General features: G+C 35.9%; 1 protein-coding gene across 18 annotated transcripts in view; it reads left to right on the plus strand.

Moving 5' to 3' along the window:
* The window catches only part of LOC150099111 (paired amphipathic helix protein Sin3a-like), a 578,777-nt gene that overhangs the window by 241,529 nt on the left and 324,700 nt on the right, over positions 1-12,548 (plus strand). For all 18 annotated transcript variants that reach the window (XM_090404589.1, XM_090404593.1, XM_090404598.1 and 15 more), the window contains one exon: positions 9,279-9,397. In XM_090404589.1, the coding sequence (XP_090260715.1) occupies positions 9,279-9,397 (119 nt within the window). The remainder of the gene's footprint in view (positions 1-9,278; positions 9,398-12,548) is intronic.

Consider the following 12,548-nt stretch of genomic DNA (forward strand, 5'->3'; position numbering starts at 1 on the left):
CTCTTCTGTTAGTTTAATCTCTCATCCAAGATTTTATTAAAGAATATCCTAATTAGAATGAGGGCAAAGTTATTATTGGCAAAGATGCCAATTGTAACTAGCATGTTTTAGAAAAGCAGGGATACCAGAAATCAGATCCATTGCCTTAGACATATCATTGAAAATAAATAATAAATTACACGATAACCACAGTAATTAACTTTAATGAAATGAAAGTACAGATGTTTTGTACTAAAAATAACAGTACATCATCAGTGTGTAGAAACAAGCAATAAAAGGATACGGATTACAAAGTACATACAGCTCTGTTGGGGGTTTACCAGTTAGTGCTCCTCTCCCTCAAGCTTACATCAAGAACTTGTCACTATCAAAATGTTAATGGAATTTAATGGTTACAACCCTAATCAAATCCAGCAGATAATTGACTCCCATGTCCCAATACCTCTCAATTCTTGTGTAGAAGCTTAAGTGCTGTGAGGACATTATGTTGGAGGTTTAATGGATTTTTTTACAACACTCAGAATGAATTAAAATAGAATTTCATAGAACACATCCGTTCTACTAAAGATCAGCTCCCCCCTCTCTCTCTCTGCCCGGAGTTTACAAAGTACCCTGTTCCTGTAAGCTTGCGTACTTTGGACAGACAGGCAGATCAGCATCCATCCGCCTGGAGGAACGCAAGTCGTACATCGTTAAACACAACTATGGCCATTTGGGCTTGGCTGACCATGTTTTGGACACCACCCACAGAGTATCATGGAAGAAAACCACCATGCTCCACCACAGCAAATTCAAGAAAGAGAGACTTTTCTTAGAAGCAGCAGCAGCTCTCAGAAACCAACCAAATCTTAACAAATACGGTTGCATTAAGCTTCCGAAGATTTGGGAAACACTCATCACCAGAGGTCCCACCTTACATTCCAGGGCACCTACTACCGCCCATAGAGGGCGCTCCACCGAGATAGGACTTTAGTGTCACCCACATGGTTGGGCTTAGTATTGTAAGTTTTTGTGTGCATGTTACATTAATTGTTTTTGTAATCCCCGTAGATGTCCTAGTGACTAGGACGAAATATAGGAGTATTAAATTCTAATTTAATTCTTTCTGAGTGTTGTAAAAAATCCATTAAACCTCCAACATAATGTCCTCACAGCACTTAAGCCTCTACACAAGAATTCATATATCTATGTTTTAAGGGTCAAATCTGTATAACTGAGAGGGGACCTCCACACATAGCCTTTAAAGGAATGCGGAGAACCGACCAGGGCCTCTGACCTAATGTCCAATCCTCACCTTCTCATGGTGCATCCTGTTGGGTATCTACTTGGATACTGAACGAACGAGGATGGGCTGGCAATTTGGGATTTAGCCGACCAAATTGTATTCATATTGGTTAAACCAAAATAAAAAATGATGGTACAACATAACAAAATTTCATGCTGGCTGGGGCGTTGCCCGGTTACACAAGGCCCCCATTGTTTTCGCCAGGGAACCAGGGCGAACAGCGAAAAGTCAGCTACTGGAACAAATCTGAAAACAAACCCCAACTCAACATCACCAGAGTTAAAGATTGGTACTATCAATGTAAGATGCCTGAATGGTAAAGAAATGGAGCTAGCTGAGGAGTTAGATAAGTACCAGATCGACATAATAGGGGGTGACTGAAACAAAAAAGACCAAAACTGGTGAGATTTTTCTGAGCAATAAATACAAAATGTTACATTCAGGCAATGACAATCAAGGAAAAGAAGGAGTAGCCATAGTATTCAATACAAAATACGAGGCTAATCTTCTTGAATGGCAGTTGGTCTCAAATAGAGTAATGTGGGCAAATATCAGAATGGGAACTGGACAATGAGACTTATTTGTGCCTATGGTCCCACAGAAGGTTCTACTAAGGTAGAAGTGGAGGAATTTTTTGAGGCTTTAGAAAAAGCAACTGACACAATGTAAAAGGAAAAGTTGGTCTTTGTTGGGGATCTAAATAGCAGAGTAGGAAGTGATTGTCAGGCATACAAAAATATTTTGGGAATATTTGGAGAAAAGAGCAAAGCTAATAATAATGGCAAATATCTGTTGGATTTCTGCTCAACACATGGACTGGTTATTACTAACACCATGTTCCAATATAAAAATGTACACAAATTCACATGGAGAGAAGAGGCTAGGAATAAGAAAAGTCTCATTGACTATGTTATTGTTGATAGTGATGTTTTCTCCCTGGTGCAGGACACCAGAGTGTACAGAGGATTTGAAATTGGAAGTGATCACTGTTTAGTCTTGAGCAGGATAAAATTGAATTTCATATTGAAAAGAATAACATGTAAGAAAGTTTTAAAGCAAATAAAAGTTGAGCAGTTCTCAGATATGAACTATAGGCTAAAATACACAAAGATTATTGAAGAAAAAATGAAAGAGTTTGAGAACAGGAACCAACCTTGGAGATTCAATGGCAAGCCTTGAAGAAAACCCTGATTGATTCAGCTAGAGGCATGTGGTGAAGTGGTCTGCAAGTATAGAAATATTAGAACTCCATGGTGGACACAGGAAGTTAAAGAGGCAGTGAAGGAAAAGAAGAAAGCATATCAAAAGTTCCTTCCAAATAAGTCAGCTTGTGCTCTTAGAGAATACAGAGACAAATGTAAGAAAGCTAAACACTGTGTAAAACTAGCTAAACAAAAGTCATGGGAGAACTTTGGCAGGAACATAGAAAATAAATATCAAGAAGGTGGCAAAATATTCTGGAGGTTGATGAAGAAGCTTAGGAATGGAGGAAAGAGTTCTGTAAAAGGAGTTAGAGATGATAAAGGACATGAATCAGGAGAAAAAGATATCCTTGAAGTATGGAGTAATTACTTTGAAAAACTGCTAAATGAAACAAGCAGTGATGATAGCACAGTGGTAAAAAACACTGACCAGGCATGCAGTCAGGAATACATATCCATACTTGAAGTTGAAAAAGCCATCAAAGGCTTGAAATGTGGAAAGGCAGCAGGAGTAGATGATATTCGACCAGAAATGCTGAAGTATGGCGGTATAAAAGTCTTACAGTAGCTGCACTGCATAGTTCAGAAAGCCTGGACAGAGGGACGAATTCCCGACGATTGGAGTAGAGCTCTCATAGTACCCATATATAAAAAGGGAAATAAAACTGAATGTGAGAATTACAGAGGTATTTCCCTACTGAATGTTCCTGGCAAGATCTATGCAAGTATACTTGAGAAACGGTTGAGAAGAATTGTGGAAGAAAATCTTGGTGAAGAACAAGCTGGATTCAGGCCAAATAGAGGCTGTCAGGATCAGATCTTCACTTTACGACAATTAGTCAAAGCATGGGAATATAACAAAGATCTGTTTTTAAGTTTTGCTGATTTGGAAAAGGCATGTGACAAGGTGCCAAGAGAGAAGCTATTCAATACACTGCAGTTATATGGTGTGATTTAGCCATTATATCAAGCAATACTTAGTCTTTATTTGAGTTGTAAGTCAGCAGTTAGAATTGAAGGAAGTACAGCAAGATGATTTAATGTTAAATCTGGTGTGAGATAGGATGTACATTATCCCCTCTGTTATTCATTATCTATATGGATCTCATGAACTGAAGTGGTATTAAACATGATATCAAAATTGGAGATGTTAATGCAGCTCTTTAGTTTATGCGGATGATGTTATACTTCTAAATAAATCTGCTACAAGTCTGCAAGATTCTCTGACTAAATTGAATAGTTGTTGTAATAGATATGGTATGAAGGTCAGCAATAAAAAGACAAAGACAATGAAAATATGCAGAATCATTGAAAATGTCAACTGTGTTGTGAATGGAATACCTGTGGAACAAGTAAAACATATCAGCTACTTAGACACGATTTTTAGTGAAGATGTCAAATTAAATATGGAAATAGACAACAGAATCAATAAAGCTGGTATAGTAGGAAGTCAATTGAATAAATTCATATGGAATAAGAGAGAAATTAGTCGGAACACTAAATTAGCTGTATACAAGACAGTGTTCAATCCAGTTTTAAGTTATGGAGCTGAGAGCTGGGTCAGAAGTAGAACACTTGACTAAAGACTGGAGGCTGCAGATATGAGAGTCCTGAGAAAGATTATAGGCGTGAACAGATGGCATCAATGGCAATATCATATTAAAAACGAGGATATTAGGAAAGAACTTGACATTGTCAGCATCGAGGAATGCATTAGCAGGGCTAATCTCAGGTGGTATGGTCACTTAAACAGAATGGGTGAGGAAAGATTAGCAAAACAAGTGTTCTCTGCCAGGCTGGCAGGAAAACGACCCAGAGGAAGACCAAGATATAGGTGGATTGATGCGGTACAAAGTGCCTTAGACGATAGAAATATAAGATCCGATAATGTTGGAGTAACAGACTGATTTGGAGGAAAATTGTAGATAGGAAGTTAGTAATGATGTAATTTTTGTCATGTAGTACTATCATGTCCTGTACACCCCTTGAGGGTACATGACAGGCATTTGATGATGATGATATCTATGTTGTTAGAAGTGATTAAAAAAAAATTCTATAATGACAACAAAATTTGTACATTCCTTACTTTTCACTATATATTACATGTAATTATACAGAAATATACTTTCTCTCTCTCACACAGATCTCATGTCTGAGGACTCGTGACTTTCCCAATGATGCTTCTCCAGTTGCTTGTTCTAGTTTAAGTCTAGTGATTCTTGATATTTGGTCAATCTACTTGTTGGGGGGTTTCTCTTTTTCTTTTCACGCACAGTTTACCCTCGATAATTACTTTTTCCAGACATTTGCCTTCCCTTCTACATATGTGTCCAAAATATTGCACTGTTCTCTTGTCTGTTATATTTATCAGTCTTGTGTGGATATTCAGTTCTTCTAGATACTTTTGTTTGTTTTTCTGTCCAAGACACCCTTAACAATCTTCTCCAGCACCAGAGCTCAAATGCCTCAATTTGTATTCTGTCATCTTTTGTCATGGTGCAATACTCAGAAGCATACAGAAACAAAAAAAAAACTAAGGTTTCTGCAAGCTTAAATTTGGTCTTTTTGGAGATGTTCCTGTCATTCCGGATATTAGTTACATCAGTCATTGCTTTCTTAGCTAGTGCTATTCTTGTTTTTATCTCTTTTTATATACTTTCCTTTAATGTGGGTTTAAAATGTACCCTTCAACTTTTGTTTTCTTTCATTTATTGTTAATGGAGGGCCAATTTATATAAATAATCCATAAACACTGATTTAACAGAAAAAACAAATCATGTGATTCAGTCTTTCACTCGTCTTTGCAGGATAATTTTTTTTAAATAACAGTATTAAAAAGTATTTTTGCTACGCAAAATTTTCAAGCATCTTTTCTGTTTGTTTTTCTTAGCTAATTCATGTTGTGAGCTGTTAAATAAGCTTAAGACACAATGTTATGTTACATTTGCACACCTGCTTAAGGAATAAAGGTGTTTTTGGAAGAATAAGATGTATAGATGTACTACAGTATTTAATTAGATTGTGTGAATTAATTAGTGTGAGAAAATGCAGGAATTTTTTTTTCTGTGAAAACATTTGTCTCTCTCAAAAGCAGGAAAATAAGCTACAGAACGTATGCAATTAACATACAGAAATACTGTGATATGGGTGATGTCTGATGTAGTGACCACTGCAGTGAGTCCTTGGACTATGTATAGGTGTCATCTTGGGAGGTGTGTGTGTGGGGGGGGAATGTTGATATTTGAATATATGAACCATGTGGCATTTTCTTTAAAGTTGAAATTCAATAAAATTGTTTGACTGCCAGGAGTGAAATGTGGAGTCAGCAAGTGAAGTGGAGTTGAGGACTAGATTTAAAAGAATTGTGAAATTTGATATGATATGATTTGTTTTGAGATAATAAAGGGAAAGAAATCAGAGATAAAGTTAACATGAAAACGTTAGACATATGTTTATCTAATTACTTTACAGTAATTAATTTGAAAGACTGCTAAAGGAAAGAAGCAGTGTAAGTATGATGGAAGAAACTCCCAACAGGAATGCAGTCAGGAATACATGTTCATATTTAACGTAGAAAAAGTCATCAATAACCTTAAATATGGATAGACGGGTGGAATTTGGCCAGATATGCTCAAATATTGAGGTATAAAAGTTTTATAGTGGATGTATTGCATATTTCAGAAGGCCTGTCACGGTAGAATTCCAGATGATCAGAGCCGAGCTCTCATAGTACTCATCTATAAACATGCAAATAAAACTGAATGTGAGAATCGGAGATATTTCCTTACTATGCCTATTCCTGGTAAGATTTATGCAAGTATACTTGAGAAACAGCTAAGAAAAATTGTGGAAGGGAAGCTTGTTGAAGAAAAACCTGGATTCCGGCCAAATAGAAGTTGTTAGGATCAGATTTTCATTTTACAACAAATAGTTGAGAAATATAGGGAATATAACAAGGATTTGTATTTAAGTTCTGCTGATCTGGAAAAGACATATGGCAAGGTGCCAAGAGAACTAATCAGAACTCTACAGTTATAGGTGTAAGTTGAACATTTTATCAAACAATACATATCTCTATTTAAGCTGTAAGTCATCAGTTAGAATTGAAAGAGGTATAGGGTGATGGTTTGAGGTAAAATCAGGAGTGCAGCAACATTGCGCATTACCTGCACTGTTATTCATTATCATTGTGGATCACATTATGAAGGAAAGTGTTATCAAAACTGATATCAAAATTGGTGATGTTAATCTCAGTACTTTATTTTATGCAGATGATATTACACTTATGAATAAATCCAGTATAAGTCTTTATGATTCCCTGACTAAATTGAATTACTGTTTGTGATAAATTGGTATGAAAATTAGCAGTAGAAAGACAAAGACCATTAAAATAGGCAGAAACATTGAAAATACCAACTGTATCCTGAATGGTGAAACCTAGAGAATAAATAAAACATTGCAGCTATTTAGACACAATTTTTAGCGAAGATGGAGATAGACAATTATTTTTAAAGCTGATATGGAAATTAGCTGAATAAATTTATATGGAATAAGAAAGAATTTAGTCAAAACACTAAATTAGCTATATACAAAACAGTGTTCAAACCAATTTTAACTTATGGATCTGACAGCTAGATTAAAAATAAAACACTTGATGAAAAATCGAAGACTTCTGATATGAGAGTTATGAGAAATATTAGTATCTAATTATATTGACGTTTCCATTAGAATATGTTACATGCAAAACTACAAAGCTGGAAATTATGAACGACTTACGAGAAATTATGAGAATACTTTCTTTGCTCCCGTGGTATCATCAATGCATGAGAATCTTTGGAAAAAGTACTTAAATGCAGTGGTATCTGAATGTATCCCTAGTATTCAAAGAATAAATAGGTTGGGAGGGAAGTGGATGTGCAAGCTTATTAAACAAGAGATCCACAAGAAGATGATATGGAAAGAAATATTCTTAGAATATAAGAGTGAGAGGAGTTATGAAATGTATAAAGCAGAAGCCAGAAAAGTAACATGTATTGTGCGAAAACTAAATTGGAGTATGAAAAGAAATTGGCTATACAGTCTAAAGTAAATCCAAAATAATTTTCTCATTATGCCACAAGCAAAAGAAAGAATCATTGTGGAAGAATAACTTCACTGAATGCAGCTGGTATTCTAGCTGAAGCTAATGAGATTGTTCAGTTAATGAGTGCTCACTTTGCTAAGATATATCAACCAGGTTTATGGAAGATGTTACACAATGCTACTGCTACATTAGATAAAGAGTCAGAGGTTCATGAAAATGAGGTTGAAGAGCTGTTGCATAACCTGGATAAGAATTTATCAATAGGGACAGCTGGAATATCAGCCCAATATTGTTAAAGGAATATTCAGCTGAATTGACTAGTCCTTTCACATGTTTGTATAACTTAGCTCAGTAATTATGTCACAGGCATGCAAGGAATGTATGATAGTTCCTTTGTTAAAGGGTGGTGTAGAAACTGTTGTGTCCTACTGACCTATCATTATCTATAAACCTTTGACTTGGATTAGTGGATGATTGATATATCAGAGTGGTATATGGTGGATGTGAATCTGCTAGGTTTAAAATGACCAGTGGTGTACCTCAGGGTTCAGTCCTTGGGCCATTGTTGTTCAATCTATATATAAATGACATTAGGAAATGCCTAAAAGACGATGTGCATTTGTTTGACAATGATAGGCAGGGAAATCAGGGATGCTACTGACATCAAGCACTTACAAGTGATGTAGGCTGAAAATTTGGGCATACTGAAAAGTGCTGCCAGTTTAATGTTAGTAAGTTATCCACTTCGGCATGCTGAGATTTCCAGCGGCATGTTATGTTAGTGGGGTTATGCTACATTTAACTGACAAGACTAAAAATCTTGGAATGATGGTAGATAATTCGAAGTTCAGATGTCAGATAGCAATAATAGCAAATACAATTCAGTGAATAATTGTGATGTTGAAGCGAACCTTTACATAAGGAAGTTATTTAACTTCTTTATAAGGCCTTGATGAAACCGTACATGGATTATTGCACACAGGGTTCAAGAGGATAAAGAATCTGTGGAAAGGTGCAAAGATTTAAAAAAAAAAAAAAAAAATTATATCTGGTTTATGGGATTTAGTTTGAGCGGAAAGATTGCAAGTATATGGATTATAACTGGTTAACAGGAGACGGGGGGGGGGGTGATATGATAAAGATCTATAAACTTCTGAATGGATGTTATAGGATATCATGTGAAATTTTTTTGTTATATGGAAAGTGGGGAGAGATCATGGGGACATCCATGGAAGTTAAGTTTGTTCATAGTGAAGAAAGGGATAACAAGTAGATTTTTCTGTCTCAGAGCAGTGATTGAGTTGAATAGTTTGCCTTTAGAGGTAGTGAGTGCATCTAATATGATTCAATTTAATGGAAGCTATAACTGCTGGTTTGAGTGATGTATACCCTCTCTCTCTGTCTCACAGTGAGTTCTTGACTTCCTGGAGTTCTCAGATGATAATAATAAGTCAGATAATAGCAATAATAATGATAAAAATTATTAAGAAGGGGAAAAAAAGTGATTAGCATGCTTGATTCTTTTGATGTGTCTGCAGTCAGTTCTCACTATAAGACACTACTGAAAATGCTGAAATAAAGCTGCTTGGTATAGTGAGAGTTAAATGTAATAGAAGTCTTATTAATCAGGAAATATTTTATGATGCATGTTTATCTATGTATGAGTATATATATATATATATATATATGTTTATTTCCATACTTGCAGGTTCGTAAAGCTCTTAAAAGTCATGAAGCATATGAAAATTTCCTGAGGACAATTATTATATATAATCAGGAGATTGTTTCTCGTACTGAGCTTGTACATCTGGTTACTCCTTTTCTAGGGTAAGCTGAAGATTTTCTGCTCTATCAGTTTAAAAATTTAGCATTAGCTTTTCAGTATTAATAAATTATGCTATGGAAGATCATATAAGTGCTTCTTTTGCAGAAATACAATACTCATAAGCCCTAAAATTATATTAATTTATACCTGTGATGATATAAAAGTGTCCTAAATATTAGACAACAATATTTACAAATTCAGAAATTGAGAAAAGAGTGCTGCTTTCTATTAGGAAAGTAACCCAACTTCTAACATAACTATTGGGTTGTTGCAAATGAAATGGCCGAGATTTTAAAGATAATTGAAAAAGAAGAATATCCATTTAATCTAAGTAAGCTCCAGCAGCATCAATACATTGTTGCCAACATGTGGCAAGGTCATTTATACCACATTTGTAAAAATCAGTGTCTCTGGAAGTGATGAAGTCCTCCACGGCCTGATAAATCGATGCCTCATTTGCAAAGCATTTCTTGGACAAAAGATGGCTCAAGTGCCGGAAAAAATGGTAATCTGTTGGGGAAATGTCAGGAGAGTATGGAGGATGAGGCACAATTTTGTATCCTAAATTGCTGATTTGCTGTTTGGTTGACACCACTATATGTGGTCGGGCGTTATCCTGAAGCAGTAGGACTCCATGTTTATTTACAAGTGCTGGTTGCTTAAGGCACAAATTGTCATGCATTTGCCGCATATCTGTACAGTATCGAGCTGCATTTATCGTTTCACCTCGTGGAAGGAATGAGTAGTGAATAACACCAGCAGAAGACCACCATACAGTAAACATCTTCATTGGATGCAGAGGTGCCTTTGGAGTCCTTCCTGGAGCGTCTTTCACTCCCAACCACTGCGACGAACGTGTACGATTGTCGTAGAATATCCACTTCTCATCCACAGTCACAATTCGTTGCAGGAACCTTTCTTCTTTGCTTCTTAAGAGAGAAGAGCTCACTTCCAAACGGCGTGCTTTGTTTTCATCTGTGAGTTCATGAGGCACCCACTTGTCGAGTTCATTACTTTTCCTATTATTGCCAAGTGCTGTGAAACAGTTGAGAAGTGTACATTTAGTGTCTGGGTGATCTCTCTTTCAGTTTGTCGTAGATCTGATTCGATTAAATCTTTTAATTCATTCGAATCAATGGAGGAAGGACGATGGCCACTGGGTTCGTTTTGTAGTCTCGAATCTCCTGAGCGAAATTTTGCAAACCAGTGGAGAGTGGATCTCTCATTAGTTGTTCCTCCACCGAATGCTTTATTGATGTTTTTTACTGCAGCCGCTGCAGAATTTTTCAATTTGAACTCGTAAAGGTATAGCAACCTTAATTGACTGAGTTCCATGATTGATTTGATGTCGGTAGTATTCACTGTTTAATGCTCATTGAACGAAACAAATACTACAATTGCATTACTCGTGTGTGACGCTGTCACATGACATAAAAAAATTTGCATATACCTCAGCGCTTGCTTTCTTCAGCAACCAGTAGAAACCTGACAGTCATTCAACGGCCATTTCATTTGCAACAACCCAATATATATACTCTATATAAGTAATATTATTACACTGTGGTTGTTTTTATATGTAGTTGCAACGGTTTAAGGTATGGTACCTGAATGAAAAATATTAAAATTTTTCTTTATAAGAAAAAATGTTTTTCAACATATTGCTCGTAGTACATGATGCATTTTTAATGCAGTGTACCAGTGAATAATAGATATTGCCAAATGCAGTATAGCCCAGCTTGTTTCAGAAATTAGTCATGAAATTCATTGAATGGATGATTCATTTAAAAAAAAAAAAAAGTGCTTAGAAATCAAGTCATGATCAAGGTGGCATTTCTTGTAAGCGTCACCTATTATTAGATGTTTAATCAGATTTTTCTGCAAATTAATGTTACCTGTCTGTGTTTAAAGCTTTCTCTTTCATGAAATGGTTAGCTGGAGAGGAGGAGCCATGCCATCCTCCCCATTCCATGTAAACCCCCCTTGTTTGGCTATGTTACTTAGATGACTTGTTTTTGCCACATGTCCTGGATGCTCTCAATATTTTCTTAACATTATAAACAACCAATATTCCAGGATCCAATTCACCTTAGAAAAGGAAAACAGCAGCCTTCCCTTCCTAGACACTAAAAAATAAGCCTAATGGATCACTGGGTTTCTCTCTCTTCGGAAAACCCGCCCGCCCACACACACACACACACACACACACACACACACACACACACACACACACTGGCAGACACATTTCACCCTTTCCCCTATACACACAGCATCAGCATGCAATTATAAAAATAAAACCCTATATAACAGGAAAAAATTGCTTTGGTAACAGTGTCTTTGCTACTGAACTTGACCGCATTCTCTACACTAATGGCCGTAATTCTGACCAAATTCAAAAAAAAAAAAAAAAATATTAAACACAACTTTAATAGTTCCTAAATTTCATTTGTTAGGGACATCATGAGGGATACAATATTAATATTGTAATAACACACAAAATAAGTGGAAGAAGTTAGGCTAAAAGCCATATCAGGGGTTTCTTTTGTGAGTAGCATTTGAAATTAGCTGCTGATTCTCAAAAAAAAAAAAAAAAAAAAAAAAAAATCGTTTGTACTTGCTGCAATTTATACTGTGTACTTTGAAGCATACTTTTTTTTATTTTTGTGAGTGAGATATCCAAGGCATGTTCAGCTAGACTTGACTGACCATAGATGTTTCATCAGATGTATTTCTTGTTCTTCCAGTTTGATGACAATATGATAAGTTGCAAGAATAAGGAAACCTGTTAACATCTCGAACAGAGATTGGAGGGAGTAGATCTGTAGGAGAGCTGATAAGTGCAAGCCAGCTTCAAATGAGGTCTGAAAATGATGCAGAGTTTATTTATTTTTTTAAACTTCTGGCTATTTTTTCTGAAATGCCCCAGACATGAGGAATAGCAATAGCTTCAGTATAATCTATATTTCAAGATGGATGTGGTGCGATGGGGGAACAATTTTTTACATCTTTTTGGCATTATATCTGTTGGATAGGAAGGCCTTGTAAATAATGGAGAGTGCATCTGTAATGGAAGCCTGGTTGTAACAGTTTGGAAACTGTTATGCTGATCATCTCAGGTTTCTCTACCTTAATTCTCACATCGCCCTCTGTCATATT

The sequence above is a fragment of the Typopeltis vanoorti genome, chromosome 15, assembly GCF_054136105.1.
Source record: "Typopeltis vanoorti isolate ZY-2024b chromosome 15, IOZ_Tvanoo_1.0, whole genome shotgun sequence".
NCBI classification, from domain to species: domain Eukaryota; kingdom Metazoa; phylum Arthropoda; class Arachnida; order Uropygi; family Thelyphonidae; genus Typopeltis; species Typopeltis vanoorti.